Genomic DNA, 18273 nt, shown 5'->3' on the forward strand with positions numbered 1-18273 from the left:
CTCTCTGTCTCTCTTTTTAGCAGTGAACAAACCCTGCCCATGTACGGCTGTGTTGCCAGGGTGACGACGTGGTTTGCAGTTCCTATAAAAAGGTGGCAGAGTTGGAAAGAGGAGGTGATGGGGAGTCGAGTGTAGGAGTGTGGGATAGCTGGTCCCCATGTTGTACAGTGACCAACTGTTGTCGCTTCACTACTTTCAGCTTGAATTGATGACATGGATCAGTTCTGTAGACTGAAAACTTGCTCTAATAATTAGATGAATGGTTTCTTTATTCTGATTCTATCTCTCAGTACAGTTGAAGCTAGAAGTCGTTGCTGCTTGTCTCATGGAAGGATGCAGTTTTGCAGGTTATGTTTGATTTAAAAAAAAAAACAAAAAAAAGGGCAAAGAGAATTCATCATTTGTACGGATATCATTCAGTAGGCTCAAATTGAGATTTCAGTTTTCGGAATATATATTGCAGAGTTTCAGATCATATTTAAAGTCTCCTGAGTCTCCTGAATCTGAAGTCTCTTAAATAAAATCAGAGCAAGGGATCATTCATTGATCATTTGTTGGTTTCTTTGAAATCTTCAAAAGCTTTTAGGAATTCTCTGAATGTATTTTACAATTATTTGCAAACATTATATGAAAGTGAAGAAAGTTTATCTGAATGTAAAAGCAATGAATGGCCAAGAACAAGAAACTATATCTGTAGGGTCAAAACACCAAATGAAGGAATATCTTCTCAAAGAACACTGTCCGCTCTGGAAGAGTTCTTCACACTTGGACAGTCTACAACAAAGAGTATTTATGCTGATATGGAGGTTGGCTGCAGAACTTCACCTTTCTAAGACATTTCCTGTTGGTTTTTCACTCATCTGTATATTTAAACTATTGGACTTTACATCTCAGAGGGAGGAAAAAAACAATCTGGTTGTAGAAGAGATGATGTGAAGTGTGACCTGCTGGTCTCTGCCTCTTCTGCACACATTCTCCTCTTCACTCATACACCTCTCCCTCTTTCTGTCTGTCTCTCTCCCATGTCAGAGTGTAAACACTGCAGCACCCACCGCCCCCTCTCTCTCTCTCTCCCTCTCTCTCTGTTTGTTCGGTGGTGGTGCTGAGAATCCAGAATGTTCTGTGTGGCTAAGGCTGCTGTGTCCCTCTGAGGGCCTAGGAAGAAATCATGAAAGTATAGAAGTTTCAGTGTGTGTGTGTTTGCTGCAACATGCAGCTTGTGTCTTAATTAAGTCCAACTGGACTGGTCTCAAGAAGGCCTCTGGAATATTAGTGCTGAATAAATGCAATTAAAGATGGCAAACAAGAATTCATTTGATCATTTATGTGTCATTTAGGTCCTAGCACAACTGCTAAACATTCCCTGGTTCCACATTTTCAGGAGTTTCTGTTTCATGTAACTGACCATTCACTCTATTCTCCTTAGTTACTTTTGCTATGCCACAGACTTTCCTTTCTCATGCCGCACATATGTGTTTAACAGAGATACCTGGCAAATTTGCTATCGCTATTCAGTCATTTTTTAAACAGTGCGTTAGGATGCAGGTTTCTCACTTAAAGCTTGAGCTGGAGACAACTTTGCCAGCTGAAATGACAACTTTTGCTTTGTCATTTCTTACTAAGCCAACATTTTGAGTTAGTTGTATCAAGCTGGCCTAACACAAGACCCCTTAAACTTCACTGACTCTAATAAAGAAACTTGAGTCTTCCCCACAGTGTGCAAATGGATGCGCTGCTTGTGAACAGAGCTTTTTGTCAATGTAACCTGTAACTAGCTTAGCGTTACAATGAAACAATGTAATGGTAAGGTAGATAGCCAGGTATGCCAGCTTTAGCTTAAAGCAGATAAATACATGATTAATCCATTCCTAACCATCACTCTTGTTGTTTTTTATGGGATTGAACTTGATGGAAAAAATAATCAACAAAATTAGACAAATTAGTCAAAATTAATCTGTTAAATTAATCTGTTTCAGCTTTACTCTATGTTGGACTTTGATATTCTATGAAACTGCATGGCTTTAGGAAGTCTGAGGAGCTTAAAAGCCAGCATCAAGGCAACAGTTTTTTAAAATATTTTGTTGAATAATGCTGAAATTGAACAATCTCAATTTTTTGAAAAAGAATCTGAAACTATTTGAAAACCTCTGATGGTCCCCTGACCTCACTTTGGAATCCATCATGTTTCCAAACATTGGCGCAATACCTGCAGGCAGTGGTTTAACAAGGACTTTCTCTTGTCTGTGAGGCCTCTGCTCTCTCTCCCTGCCTGCCCCTGATTAGTTCCATATGGGCTGGAAGTACTCGACATACTCTGCACCATACCATAAGTGATTGCTGATTAATGTGAGAGAGAAAGGGAACAAGAGCAAGACAGGAGGCAGAAGGAGACAGATGAGGGAGAAAATGTCCTGAGCAGGGAGCAGGAGGGCGAGTCACTGCTGCAGAAAGTTATCAGTTCAGTGGAAAAAAAAAAAGAAAAAAAAAAAGAAGAAGGTTTGAGCTGAGAATTGGCGACTTAGTTGAAGAGCGAGGAAAAGAAAGGATGCAGATGTGGCCGGGAGGCTCTCCAGAGCTCCTCTGTCCTGAAGCTCCTTCTTCCGTCCAAACCCAGCTGCACTCCTGTCCAATCAGTCCCTCAGGTCAACCCTCAGTCCCAGTATACCTCTCTCTCTCTCTCTCTCTCTCTCGCCGCCCCTATTGTTCGTTTTTATATCCGGGACTCCACTCCAGAAATCATGTCCACGCTTGGAGGAGCCTTCTTTGAACATTTTTATTTTTCTGCATGCATGTTTTGTGTCAGCTTTGTGGGATTCATCATCCTCCCCCAGCTTGGAAAGCGCTGACTCTGGCCATTCAGAGCAGAGCATCAGTTTATTGTCAGATAAAGGTTTTAAGTCAAGCAGCAGAGAGCCAACTGAAGGAGAGAGATTCAGACAGAGAGATGCTCAAAGAAAAGAAATACCTTTGCAATGAGTTAGTTGCTAATTAATCTATTCTAATCGCAGCCTAAAAGTCATAGTACTGTGTGTACTGGGAATACATACACCTTTTAGTCAGTTTGTCGGAGGACATGAAAAAAACATGAATGAGATAATCATACCATAATAGGAAGCAGCTGATTGAGTGAGTGTGAGCAGCTTAAAATGTTTAGTGTCAGTGATTTCATAGGAAAGTTTGTACATCTGTTCAGGAAATACCCCTGAGAGTTCAATTAAATTAGCTTTGCATGTATATGCCATAAAAGAAAAGCTTTACCTTAACTGGGAATAGGCAGCAATATGAGGAACTGCATGAAGTCAGTACTGTAGCTTGTTAGATGTTGTTGGTTCATTTCAACAGATTCTAGTACAGTATTGGAAGGGTTTTTTTGTTGTTGTTGAGATTACTACATTATCAGATTACTACATCTCTTATTTCCTCTAAACTACACTGATCTGACATGCTAGATTGGTCTTGTATGTGAGAGAATGTAATCTGTAAAAAAGAAAAAAAAAAGAAAAGAAAACATCAGATAGCATGCACACCAATACTGACATACTGATAACTTTTTCGATATCTCTGTGATAGGCCAGTATCTGCTAATAAATAGCTGATATATCAGCTGGCTCTCGTTCAGATACACACCTTATGAAGCAGATCAGGTATCGATCAGGTTATGGTATATGATCTTAGTTAAGATGATATATTGAGTCATTAAGGTAACATTATGTAAAAGGCACAGTGCATGGATGTTGTTGTTGTGACCCCTGAATTGAAAAGAGGTTTTAGTTTACGATGAAGATACATTTTTTTCTCTTTTATAAACACATTTTTGAAGGTCTAACATCTGATCAGACCATTTTTCAGAGGAAACCTGTGATACATAGCACAGGTAACATACTGATTCTCCACTCAAGTACAACATGTGCAGAAGGAACAGTGGAAAAATGAAATCATCATTCATGGGTTTGGCTGACACAGTGAATGAGATTGCAGTTACCCCTTTTTGGTTTGTTTCTATTCTTAGATAAGTCGTTTGGCTGGTTATGTAACTTTGGTCTATCGGCAGTGAAATTACTCACAATTTCCACCCGTACTAGTGATGTGGTAAGTAAGTACAATCAAAATTTTTTCATAGCTACATAATTAGCAGGTAATCGGAACTTTTGGTCTCACGGCAGAAGCGTACCAAGCATCATGTGACAAGTTAATTCAACACCCAAAGGTCAGGAAAGGCCAAGTCAGCCGTGATTGTGATCCTCCTGTTTTGTTGCTGCTTTTGTGCTCTCCAGGACTATCCGAAATACAGATTCTAAACATATTTCTGCCTTTCTCACCTCTTTCCCCTGCTGTGCTCCGTTGCTCTGTTGCACACCCACACCCTCTCCTTGGCAGGATGTGACATCATGGCGGTGAAGCCCCTGGAGCTGTTCTGCTCCTCTTTGAAGTCGGAACCGTTCTTAACTAGGAGCCTCATTAACATTAATGAAGGAGATGAAAATATTCTCATCTCATATTCCATTCTCCGTTCCTATTCTTGTCACATCTGCAGATTCTCTCTTTCCTCTCTCTGTGTCCTTCCACCACATTAGAGACCTTTTAACAAGTGATGTTCACATCTGACTGAGCTAGAGGCAGAGAGATACCTGAACAGGACTGCTGTGCCATATCTTTGAAATCTTAAATGAGATTATCTGTCTTGTATAAGTTTGACATCATACATTCTAACCTCATACTGTACAAAAGCTCAGTAATAGTCCATATTAATTAAAATGTGTCGAGCTGTATGTAGCAGTACGACTCTAGAAAAGCCTTTTGGGAGGAACACAGGGATTCCCGACGTACAAAAAAGCAGAAATTCCACTTACTGATGGCCAGAAAGTACAGTATTGCGTGCTCACTGTTCAATGCAAAGGCTAACAAGGAGATGAGGAGGGTCAACAAGACTAGATTACACCAGTCAAGTACTTAACAAGCAGAAAAACTCTTCACTGCAATTGCCTCTGACGTCATGTCCCAGTCCAAGTAACTGCAAAGACAAAGGGGCAATCCTCCAACATGTAATATACAGTAACCTCAGTGAGGAATGTTAATGATGCTGCCATTAATGTAAATCAAAGAGAAATGTACAGTTTCTTTCCCAGTAATGAATTCAGCATCTAACTGGGGGTGGGTGTGAATGTCTAAGTAATTCAGCAACAGTAAACAACTGTGTCTGTTTTACTCTGTGCTCCATAGCTATGTTTTCAATGCTTCTTTCTTCATGTTTCTTGTCTTTTTTTTTTTTTATTCGCCACTTTTTCTTCCTCTCAAAACACTTTGGATTCCTCTGGCTTTGAGTTCACAGTGGTCATAAAGAAGACAAGCAATGGGGCCTTTGGCTGAGTCATGCTTGCTTATAATCACCATGCACACACACATGCAAACCGCAGTACATTCAGCACACAAAAATGTACAGTGGAAACTTGCGCATGTGTGTATTGCACATACATTTTGCAGAGACACAGGGAGACTGTGGTGAAGGTTTGTGACTGTGGTCTTAGCAGTGGTCCTTGGCTTGAATTTATTTCATGGTATGAGAACATGCTGACATCCTATCTGACCAAAGTCACCACAATCAACAAAACATGGAGCCTTGCAGTCATTATTTTTTACTACTTGGATGTGATTGTTTAAAGTGCTTTGTTGATTGGCTGCATGTGATCAATAGAGCCACTTAGCCCCAAATGAGAGCATAGAGGGAGGCTCTACAAGGTAAAATCACTCACATTAAGTAGAAGAATTTTTAGATTTTAGTTGTTCCTGTTGTACGCTGAGTACATCAGTATCTCTGGAGCCATCAGGAGTTCAGTTTGTGCTTTCAAAGACAGGAAAAAGAGGGGAAATGGCAAGCCTGGCTCTGTTCTATAAAAGCACCTTTTAAGTAACTGCACCACATCCAGATTTACACTTCAGATTCTATATCAATTACACAGACAAGATATAACAATTGAATGCTGGCTGTCGCATCATACTGACTGTACTGCCAAAGCTTGATGTGAACTAACCCTCTAAAACACCGAAGTCATACAATAACACAAACTAACCAGTTGAGGCAGTGATAGACTAGCAGCTCCAGTGTTCTGTGAGGTAAACTTATTGGTTTTGTCAGTTGAGTCTGGTAGCTTTTAAGAGAGCAAAATAGCACCTGTTTTTGGTTAAACAAGAAGGCATTTACTCTTTAACAAAAAAGTCTTTCTACAGAGGTATCTTTCCCATAATGTTGTCGGTATTTGGAGTAACGATATGAAAACGTCAGTGGCAAAAAACAAGCACTTTAAGTGGAGTCTTTAAGTTCCTTGCAAGGATTACAGCAATCTGGCAGCCACCTGAAGTGATCTACTGGACTAATCCAAAATCTTTTTGCATCTATTAGCATATATTATACCTAGCAAGGTGAAGCCTTATAGTTACTGAGGCATTGTTAATATTGGACAGTACTCGCATATATTGTAATATTTCTCTGGAAATAGTGTGCACTTTCCATTGGATTCCTACTCAGGTTTGAGATACACTAAACAAAAATGAAAAAAAAAAAAAAAATAGGAAAAGGATGTCTCTATGGAATTTCATGCCCAGTCCTGCAGAAAAGGTTGATAAAACAGGCACAGGAACTTCTCTCACTTCTCTTACACACAAATAAGAATCCAGCTGACACATACAGCTTTTTTTTTAACCTTGTGCTGGGGCACTGCATGATGGATTTACTTGTTTACCAAAATGTCACTGAGTCTGAAACTGCAGACCATCCGGAAAAATCAGGGTCTCAACAGCCAACAGCACAAACAGAAATCAAGCCACTGTTTTCAGAAACATTTTTTGGTGTTGTTTTAAAATGTCAGATTTCTTACTGAATCAATTTGACTCTGCTTATTGTGGTATATACTACGCATTTATAGCATGAAGATTTGTGTCTGTCATAAATAAGAGCTGAAGTCTCTATTATGCACATAAAACATGAATGTGGGTGGGTTTATCCCTCACTAAATCCCAGCATGTAACTAGTGTAGCTGCTGCTCAGAGCCTATGTGAAAAAATAAACGGGTATTAGTCAATTTGCCAGGTTTAATAAAGATGTGAGGTTTACTAATTTGCATGTAGACCATGTAAAAATCCTCATCATGAATTACTCATACCTGTCTTCATTTTTTTCTCCTCTCTATTATCACCTCTGCTTTGTTTCCACTCTGTTAAATGTAGGATACGTGCTGAGGTGTTAACTCTTAACACAGCATGTCATAATTCTGTGAGTTAAAGCAAAACAACAAAAACAAACAAACAAAAAAATAACCCCTGGAGATTCGGTCGTAATGGAAGTTCATCAGCCGGTGCAGAGTGTTAACACGGTTCAGCTTCTGTTGTCATAATGAAGCACATTAGCAGAGGTGTGAAAGAGTTTGTAATAGCTGGATATGTGTGGAGGTGGATGTGTGTGTGTGTATTTGCCTTTGTACTGCAGAGCCCACAATACACACAGGAGATGAATGTTTCAGTGCTGTTTCAAGAAGATTCAGCCTTTTTAGCAGAACGTTGTCTCAAACCCAGAGTGAGATGCATGTTAAGAAGGCTTTGGCACATGTGCACACTGCTGTGTGTGTATTTGTGTGTGTGCATGTGTGTGAGCCTCATTCACACTTGACATTCACAGAAGTGTTCCATTTGTCCGTGTGGACCCTCCATTTTCATGCTTTTCTTACCTTGAAACAGATACTTTTAAAAACACAGGGTGTGTGTCTCAGTGGAAGAAGACATGTCCTCCTCTCATCATCCTCAGCCCCCTGGCTCTTTGCACTTCTTCACTTCTCCTTTTCATCTCCCCAAGCAATTTTTGCCTTCAGTTACTCCATTTTTTATGCTCTCTGCTCCCTCTGAGTCTTCCTTCTCACCGCCGGCTTTCTGTCTGTTCAGCTACTCGTATCCAGGTTGGCAGTATTGCATATTGGTAGCGGTGTAAGAAAATATTCATCCATGACATAGTATTGATCTTTAAGTTGAGCATGTAAACTCAAAGAACACAGTATGTATAGAGAATATTACCCCTGCATTGCTATTCGTGTTGCATCATGATACCCAGCCTGTCTTGCACAGCACCCCAGTGCTTGCATAGTTACAGTCAGTCCACCGTGAATGTCAAACATTTTGACATGATGGTACATTAAAAGGGTACTCTCTAACAATTTTACACATAAAGGTCAGTTGACCTGTCAGGAGGAGCATAATACAGGCTGTGAAACTGAGATTTTCAAAGTCTGAGAAAATGATCCTTATGATGGACTGTAAATACACAACAAACGACAAAGAGCAGGAATAGAGGAAGATATGGACGATTACTATGCAAGGATGGCCTAGTAAAAGGCATCATGGGAAATGTATAGTTGAGTTTGACATACATTAGTGATTAAAAATCTGGATATCTGTGTCTTCTGTCACCATTTGTTTATGCTAATCAGCCTAATGTGAGTCACACAAACTTAAGGAACCAAAATTGCTAAATTTGCTGGAATGTCCCTTTAAACACGAAGCACTCAGCTAGGGTGTCTAGCTATCAATTCCAATGCCTAAACACTTTGGAAGACTGTATAGTTATGTAGTGACATACAAAATGCAGCCAGCCACCCATGGTGTAGATTTCATTAGTTTTGTGCTCAGGGGGCTGAAATCATCTGAATTAAATCTCATATGAGCTCGTCCTTCTGCTTGTATCATAGTCATAGCATTGTGTAGACCATAGAAAAAAATGCTAAAGGCGATATTGATGTGGTGCATCCAAGCCAGTCTTACCAAGCCACATATTCCTCTTTTTTACTTTTTGTTTTTCACCCTTCTGTGTGCGTGCTGTTTGTTTAAACTGGGATATTACTAATATGTCATTAAGGATGTGGCAGGAACCGTAGGGTTGAGGACTCATCTGAGGAGTGGACAGCACTGTGGGTTTGTGGGAAGATGTTTAGACTGATTAGTCACAGCACTGATGACATTTGATTACTTCATAAGAGAGGCAGAACGTTGAGGTTGTGAGTATGGTTAAAAACAGAACTCTGTGTTTAATAAACATTGATTATTACGTGAAGGAGAGCCTACTGGTAAGAGAAACGCAGTGGCAATGCAGTGTGCCTGGCCATGCTGACTATGGAAAGATGTCAGCGTGCCTTTTTAATGAAAGCAGTGTTGTATTTCAGAGAAGGTTTGTACACTCGCATGGCTTCACTGCGTACCTGTTGAATCACCATCTGATCTATAATCGCAGTTCAGAACATCCTTCAGGCTATTCTGACGTTAATACAACACATGTTCAGTGTGAGGTGGTTTACTTCAAAGAGGAAAAGACTGAAAAACAGGAGAAATTAAAGATAGTTAACAAGCTCCAATGGACCACATCAGTAAAGTGTAGCAGGCTGTTTTTATGGGTATGATCAGTTGAAATGCATGTCTGACCATCAAATTACATTGTGTTCTTGTAGGTATCTGACATTTAATGGTTTCTTTTGTCCTTGTGTCTCTGCAGTGAACAGAGTATCTGCCAGGCGCGAGCCGCCGTCATGGTATATGACGATGCCAACAAGAAATGGGTCCCAGCGGGCGGCTCCACGGGCTTCAGCAGAGTCCACATCTACCACCACACGGGCAACAATGCCTTCCGTGTAGTGGGGCGCAAGATCCAAGATCATCAGGTCAGTGGATGACACAAGTATGGGCAATTGACCCTCATACCTCTACACACACAGAACCCTTATTCATTCACTACATCTGGTCCGTTGGTCTGATGTCTGGACTCCATTGTAACAATGGAAAAAAACAAATCAAAGTAGAATGACTACTGTTTTACAATGTCCCTTAATGAATATACCTTCAGCTAACAATCCACCACTTACAGCACACATCAGAATAGACTTAAAAAGTATTGTCTGCATTTTGATATGACAAAACGACAAAATGAGTGACAAAATGTTCTGTTATTTGGAAAAAGTTGGCAGTCCTGACACCTTGAACATCTTTAATATAGCACATATAATAAAGAGTCCTCATGGTCCTATTCCAGTGGCGATGTGGACCATGTTGAAGAAACAGTGCTTCACACCAGTCACAGAGTTCACAAAGGTTATTAGATGTGAGAGGAGGGTGGCAAAGCAGATCATTATCAGATTTCAGAATATTTACTTTTAGGTGTCCAGGCATGTCAACATGTGCGTGCATAGCCAGGAAATTCTGTGGTATTAATTCTGTGGTCATGTGCACACATGCTACTAGCTGTTAAGTAAATGATACAGTATATCAAACATGACAGCGCGGGCTCAGTGCTGTCAGGTTGACAAAGGGCTGTAAATAAATGATAATGACCTCCAAGCTTCAGTCTAATATGCAAGTAATGCAGTTTAAAAAAAATCACATGCAGCTGGACACAAACTTTAAGAGCCTTTGAGTGTGTAAATTTGTCGTGGTCATTGTGTATTTCTGTTCCATTTCTTGAGCCTTTTTTGCACCAAAATTCTATATGTATAATCATTTTTTTTGTACAGTGTGAATGAGGTATTTCAGGATATTTTTTTCAGCCAGTTGCAAAGCCTTCTGAGAAAAATGATTATCATCTGCTTGTTCAAACACACAGGCAGTGTGTCCTCACACTCTGTACTGAGACTTTGCCACTGTGAGACAAAAGATATTTTGGAAGGGGCAGTGAAATGGAAATGAAAAATGATAGTAGCCAGATCAGACATAGACACACACAGACACACAAGGCCTGACTTTCCACTGAACATGTTTTCACCTTGACTCTCCAACTCTTTGAAATCAACTGGGTGTCAGCACATCCTGCTAAGCTCTTATTCCTAAGCACACACGAGCGGCATAAGTGGCAGCACGTGCACGGCCACTTATACGCAGCAGAATCCCGGAAGAGATCGCATCCTTGAGCAGATGAAGAAGACCAGAGGACGTGACTTGTGTGCGTTTGTGCATGCGCGTGTGTGATGACACCATGTGAGTGATTCCATCCCGTGGGACCGCACACACTGCTCCATCAATCTCACAGCCAGCCCTCTGTGTCTTACTGTCTTGTGTTTTCCTGTGTGACTTGAGGGATGGAATATAGGTCAGCACTTCCACATTCTCAAATAAAAGCTAGCATTCAAACAGTAAGTAGCCACAGCATTGATTTCTAATACAGCTTCATCTATCTACTTCCAAGGATCATGGAAATGGCATTTATAAACAACTGTTCTGCATAATGTGGGGAATGCTCACCCTGATGAAGGCCACAGCTGAAATACATTGGTCTCACATCAAAGAGTTCATTGGAAAGACATGTTACACTTAATAACTTCACTAATCACTAAATAACTCCAGTCCCTTTGCTGCAATATATACATTTTTAATATTTTTGTTTCCCTCCAGTGTTAAGAATAAATCAACACTTCCTGTCCATGTTTCACAGTAAAAGCAGAACAGGAAAGGTGACATTTATACCCTTTGTGCCACTGGAAAGCTTTTACTGTGAAACATCTGTGCAGGAAGAGTTAACCTTCACTGACAGTGGGCCATCAGCAGTGGAAAAACTAATTGAGAATAGTTTTTCTGTTCAAGAGAAAATTAAAGATGGGAGAGAGTGGTGTAACTCTAGCTATGAAATTGAAAGAAATATACAGGAAGTGTTGAGAAAGCAGAATAGGAAGCGACTGGTTGGATGAGCTGTGCTAGTGTTCACAGCTATGGGCTGATTGCCTCTTTGTGTGCTTTCAGAAGAAGCACATTTCCTCTGCTTTATTCACTGCCACCTACAATAAGCATCTGGAGTTACATGAGATCAAGTCCTTCTCACATTCCCTGGCTGCTTGTTGTTATTGCTCCGTCCATCAACACTAAAAGACAGCTTCCCGCCTGCCGGAGACATAGTATAATAACTGCAGAAATTGATGCCAGATTGTTCCTTGCCTGGTTAAAATAAATTTTTCCAGCACCTGCGCGAGACCTTGTTTTCCATAAACTAGCAGATTGGTTACAGGGCTTAGTGCTAGAAGTGCTGTTTATTGGCCAAAGTGTTATTGTGCCTCAGGAGAAAACCTTAGCGTTGTGAAGACTGATCTCAGTACAGTTTCACTTTCACTTTGCGCTGTCTGAAAACTAACCCACAGCCCCAAAGATAAGCTCTTGCCCATGGGGTTCCTTAGGGGAAAGTTTTGGATACAGCCCCTTGTTGGTTTGGACATGAGATGACACAGAGATTAAACCACATTACATAAGTTTTTGGGGGTATTTCAGCTATATCAGATGAAAAGTCACAAACCGAATGTGGATGATGCAAAAGAGCAGTGAGGGAGGAATCTGCTGCTTTCACATTCCCTCACCTTCTGGGGCTCTCAGTTTCACACCCAGGACACTAAACATTCCTGATGTGAGCATCCGAAGCACCTTAAACTCAGACTGAGAGGATCATAAAGCCAATTTACGAGCAGGTAAAAATGATCTTTTACCACGTAATGGCTACAGTATTCCTATGTCGTCACTTTGCCACCTGATGAGATTGGAGTTTTACCTTTCTTTCTTGTTACAGACAGTAAACTACAGACATGATTTTTATTGAAAGTTTTTGGAAGGGTGTAGCACGGGCCAAGGAAGAGCCCATTCACTTTTCAAACAGATCCCAGTCTGGCTGGTGCATTTGGCGAAATAAACTGCATATATTTTAAAATCCAGCAGGTGATGGTGAAGTTTGTAGCTAATTGTGGAGACACAGTGAATCCGTATCACATTCCATGTTCACAGGAAGCAGTAATCCTCTGGGTTAGTCTACACATGTACTTGCTCAAACTTAGAGCACTGTGGCACTGTTTTTCATGGTAGCGGAGGCAGAGTTCTAACAATGCTTTGTTCTCAGACTAAGATGTGGTTATGGAAACTGGAATACTCACATGTCATGTGAACTGCCTGTAATGAACTTCACCAGTGATACTAAAGAAGAACCTTTGAGAGCAGATATTAACTGTGCCTTTTTGTGCTTGAGAACAAACTGCCATGTTTATGATATTGTTACATGAATCAGTTCTAATCCTTTAAATGACGTTTCCTCTTTTCACCTTTTCCCATTCCACTTGCTTCCACTCATTCATCACTCTAGGTGGTGATAAACTGTGCCATTCCCAAGGGGCTGAAGTACAACCAGGCCACGCAGACCTTCCACCAGTGGCGTGATGCCCGACAGGTCTATGGCCTCAACTTTGGCAGCAAGGAGGATGCCAATGTATTTGCCAGTGCCATGATGCACGCCCTGGAGGTCCTCAACTCCCAGGACTCAGGTAGTTCAGCTTGTCACTGTGCGTGTGTAGGGGACGTTTTCACCTTCATTGGACAGTAGAAAGGCAGACAAGAAACGAGAAACAACAGGCAAAATGAAAAATTAACTAAAACAGTAAAGTGTACTTAAGAAATGACAGAAACTAAAGATAAAACTAAGATAAAATAAAAATTATATGGTTTTAGTATTCTTAGTCAATTTGGTCTTGAGGAAAGAGGAAGAAACTCTGACCATATGTTTATTGAGACTGGGATGTGTGCGTGACTGGGAGTAGAACAAAAACATGAAAACAACAATATAAATGAAACAAAAATAAAAAACCATACAACTATACAAAACTATAACATTATTTGTTTAGGCCATGATTACTTGTGCGCCCCCCATGTACATAACTGTACAAACTTCAGTCCTTTTTTTGTTTTTTGCTCATTTTCTCCCAGTTATTACCATCAGCTGATTCTACATGGCCAGACCAGAAAGATCCAAGAAAATGTCTCTCAACATGAGATCTGGCAGCAAGAAGCCACTTGTCGTCACTTTGATTATCTTACTTAACAGTAAAAGGCTCAGGAAAACAAAATGTAGTCATCTGAAATTTACCTCCGCAAACTGCTGCTGCAGATCCCATACTTACAGCATCAGCAGGTTTTTTGGTTGTTAAGCCAAATTCAGCTTGAAGGGATCTGGCAAAATGTTCACATGTCCACCCATTCTGTCCCGTAAGCTTTATTGATCTCCAGTTTCACAAATAAAAGACAAACAGAGCTTGTATCAGAGGTTTTAACAGGACCAGGTCAGGTCAGGGCTCTGAAGGACTTTAATGTATGTAATAATTGATCATCAAAATGAAGCTGTTGCTGCAGTTTAGACTTGGAAGTAAACCAGCTGGCCTCACATTCACTCTGAGCGTAGGAGGTATGAAACTCTCTGAGATGGGAAGTTGTACCACAGGGGGACGTGATTTGAAAAATGCAGGCCGACTTTAGACATGTGGCAACAATAAAAATGTTTTGAAGCGAACGTGGGTCACTAATGGCTCTACCAGAAACAATGAATGTCTTTATGCATCACAGGAAGCTCACCGCAAAGAAAACAGACTGCATGTACCTCTTGTTATTAATCAGCCTTGACTTTTCTTAATCAAAACTTTGATTTAGATCTGAAAACTCGGCAGGCAGTTGATGATAGATGGCTCCTGGTAATGTGGCAGTTAGTTGAATGATTGGTGGTCATGTCTGTCAGTCAAAGAATATTTATATCTTGTAAATGACCATAGAGCAACGCTAAAACGGGGAAAACTAATGGCAAGAGGCCATCGTTTCTCTCTTTCTCTCTCTCTGTCTCTCTCTCTCTCTCTCTCTCACACACACACACACACACACACACACACACACACACACACACACACACACACACACACACACACACACACACACACAGCCACACAGCCACATCTAATTGTGCCCCAAATATATGGCAGGCTGTAACTTCAGTGGTCCACCACGACCTTGGTTCTCTGAAACATGCACTCATTACGTAGCTCCATCCTCTGGCTGTGTATCTACATTCGCCTGGCTGCCAGAAGGGGTGAGAGGAGGGAAGGAGAGCATTGTTACCCAGATGAGTGCAGCTTTTCTGTGTGTGTGTTGGGGCCAATGTTCGTGCTCTGACTCCCAAAGTGAAGACTAATCTTCAGCTACCTCATGTGAGGTTGGACTTGCTGCTGGTTCGCCCTCTTTGTCCATTTTTTGTTTCCTCCTCTTTTTCCTCTCCTTTTTTAATCCAGCTAAAATGAAGCAGAGGTTTTAATTACAGCCTCCTTGTGCTTGTGATCTCAGCATCTGGATGCTGCTCAACGTGACGTGCCATGCTCCACGCCTCCTCCTCCCCTCTTTTCTCCTTCTCGTCCTTCTCCTCTCCTCTCGATCATACCATTCCCTCCTCTCTTTCTAAGCCATGCCTCTCATCACACTCTAATCCCATCCCCTAATTAAACTGATTGTGATGTGCCTCAATGTGTGCTAATGGTTCTGTGAAGTGTGTGTGTGTGTTTGTGTTAATGGAGTGGCATAAAGGGACTTTCAAAGAGCGGCCAGGATCTTGTCATCCTAAATCTGACCATGTAAAAGGGAAGTGTAACTGACTATAATTGTGGGAGACGTGCTTTGTTTTGTTTGCAAAGCACTTTGACTGTCGTCAAAACTAATTACGATGGTACAGTGATGGATCTTCTTCCTTTTCCCCACCAGTTAAAATAAGTTCTAAACAAAATCCCATTTTTGATGACAAAGGCTTGGCATTGCAGTGAATGCACAGTGAGTGCACAGTTAATCAAGCACACAACTAGATTTATATCACAGATTACTTTTGCTGATTTGAATCTCTTCAGTTCAACCACAGATTTGATCCAGATTGTCCAAATTTTTGTTTTTTTGTTGATGATGTGTCTATACATATCATATACACACTGCTGCTGATGCAGTGATAGATTGTGGTGTAAGCAACATTGACTTTGGTGCCAGCGTGTTGTAGTCTTAACTGTCTCAAACACACATAATGCTCACATCGCTGGAATTTTCTGGTGTATTTCTAATTCAGTACAGGACATCAAAGTTTTGGAAATGTTGGTTGTTTTTTTAAACTAAAACCAGTGTATTAAACTGATGATCATATAAAAATACCAGGTCCAGAACTACACCATATAGACGAAAGGTTTTGGGACATCTGACCATTACACCAACAGGGACTTTAATGCTATCACATTCTAAACACACAGGCAGCTTTGCAGCTGTAACAGCTTCCACTCTTCTGGGAAGGCTTTCCACAAGATTTTGGAGTGTTTCTCTGGGAATTTCTGACCACTCATACAGTAGAGCAGCAATGAGGTCAGGCCCTGATGTTGGACAAAAAGACCTGGCTCACTATCCAGTTCATCCCAAAGGTGTTGGATGGGGTTGAGGTCAGGGCTCTGTGTGGGCCAGTCAAGTTTTTCCACACCATCCAACCATGTCTTTATGGACTTTGCTTTGTGCACTGGGACACAGTCATGCTGGAATAGAAAAGGACCTTCACCAAACTGTTGCCACAAAGTTGGAAGCATAGCATTGTCCAAAATGTCTTGGTGAAACATTAAGATTTCCCTTCACTGGAAGTGAGGGGCCAAACCCAACCCCTGAAGAGCAGCCCCAAATACTTTTGTCTGTATAGTGGAACTTCACAGGAAGAAGAGTCTTGCTAAAGAAAAACACGGTCAAAGGCTAAAGCTTCAGACATTTTCCTTTTATATCTTCCTCCTTGTTCATTCATCTCCTGTTCCTCTTCCATATTTCCTTTTTTCTTTCCTTTCTTCACTTTCCACTGTCTAATTCTTCTTTCAGTCATGCGGTGAGCTGCATGCAGAGACCAGAGGAAGATGACAGGGTTTCCCCTTTCACCCTTTGGTTTTGTTACTGTATTTCTGCCCTTGTAGCTGCTCTTGGTGAAGCCTGTTCCAGCTGTGGTCATCTGGATCTGACAATCCTGCCGACACATAGGTTCACCCTCCGTCACTCACTCAGTGGGTGCTAATCTCTGGCCATATGACGGAGGATCGCAGTGAGATCACTTGTTTTAGACCTCCATTTGTTGTACGTGGTGAGAAGTGCTGTGCGATTGATGCAGCAGAAGCTTTTAATCATTGTTTTAATGACTTTGCTGTGATGTGACTTTTCTGACTCCATATCAGCATTTTTACTGTGTTAAACTGACACATTGATGAATGCATGATTACATCATTCCTCAGTTTCCCAAAGAAAAATCTGGCTTCTAGGGTGTAGTCCATGAGTGGTGGAAATGAACCAGTCAGTTCAGTCCGTTGTGAAATCAGCTAACGCTTTCCTAATATTTATTGTTTATTTCATATCTTCACAGAAAATTCTGTGTTCACATGGCTCCCCTTTTAGCTGACATTTAATCCATGCAGGCACATTTTTGGCTAAATATTAATACTAAATCAGTTGTCCCCACCCCTGCTTTTTATTATTTCTTTATTATTTAAGGTTGGGATGTTGTGGAAAACATAAATGAAAAAAGATTGTGATAAATTCCTAATCCTTTTTGACATATATTTAACTGAAAACAGTACAATAAATAACACTAACAAGAAACTTCAAGAGAGTTGAAAACATTCAAAGATAGTTATTTAAAGCTTTGAATGGGTTTATTGGGTGCTGGACGTGTGGTTACAACAAGTGCACATGGTTTACGTGACCCTAGTGATGGCGCGCGATGTGATGACTTCTCATAGGGTCCAAAATTGCTGGTCCCTCCCCTGCTAAAGTTTTTAAAGTGGCTCTCTGAGCCTTCAGCTAAAGTGCTTTAGAATTCCAGTAAATGGCAGTGTTCTACAGGAGCAGCTTAGTAATCAATGGAAGCATAAATCGTAAGGTACAGGCTGTTCAGTGGAACAAGACAAAGGGCGCGATCATCAGCTGCTTTAGTTAAATATTCACACAGAAACAGATGAATGAGTAGGAGCAACACTATTCGCACCTAACGTAGTACAAAAATATCATTGATGTAAATGCTGCCTTGTTTTTTGTGCTGAAATGCACAGTTGACCTGCCCTCACTATATTTCCATCTGATTCCTATAACTCTGTAGTCAGTGCCGCAGTGGACAGCTGTCACTTCCTGTGAAAATCATGCGCGTGGGTGTGTGTATATGTCAGGTTCGAGGACTCAGTTGTCACTTTTTCTGAACTGGCTTGAAGTTATGCAACAGTCATATCGACCAAATGACAAAGCAAGTTGCTGGGACCAGATTTGAGCAAGGAGAAGGATGAATACATTTAAACAGGACTAAATGGTCGATCGCAGTGTAAACCAGCCCCTGCCTGCCCACTGTTGTCTTTTCACTGATATCGACAATATTGAATCAAGTGGAAAACCACATCATTTGACCACAAGAAAATGAATGCTGTGACC

General features: G+C 40.9%; 1 protein-coding gene across 7 annotated transcripts in view; it reads left to right on the plus strand.

Moving 5' to 3' along the window:
• The window catches only part of enah (ENAH actin regulator), a 108198-nt gene that overhangs the window by 39977 nt on the left and 49948 nt on the right, over positions 1–18273 (plus strand). For all 7 annotated transcript variants that reach the window (XM_046373746.1, XM_046373745.1, XM_046373742.1 and 4 more), the window contains exons 2-3: positions 9527–9692; positions 13133–13310. In XM_046373746.1, coding sequence (XP_046229702.1) covers positions 9527–9692; positions 13133–13310 — 344 coding nt within the window. The remainder of the gene's footprint in view (positions 1–9526; positions 9693–13132; positions 13311–18273) is intronic.

The sequence above is a fragment of the Scatophagus argus genome, chromosome 19 (genome assembly GCF_020382885.2).
Source record: "Scatophagus argus isolate fScaArg1 chromosome 19, fScaArg1.pri, whole genome shotgun sequence".
NCBI lineage: Eukaryota > Metazoa > Chordata > Actinopteri > Scatophagidae > Scatophagus > Scatophagus argus.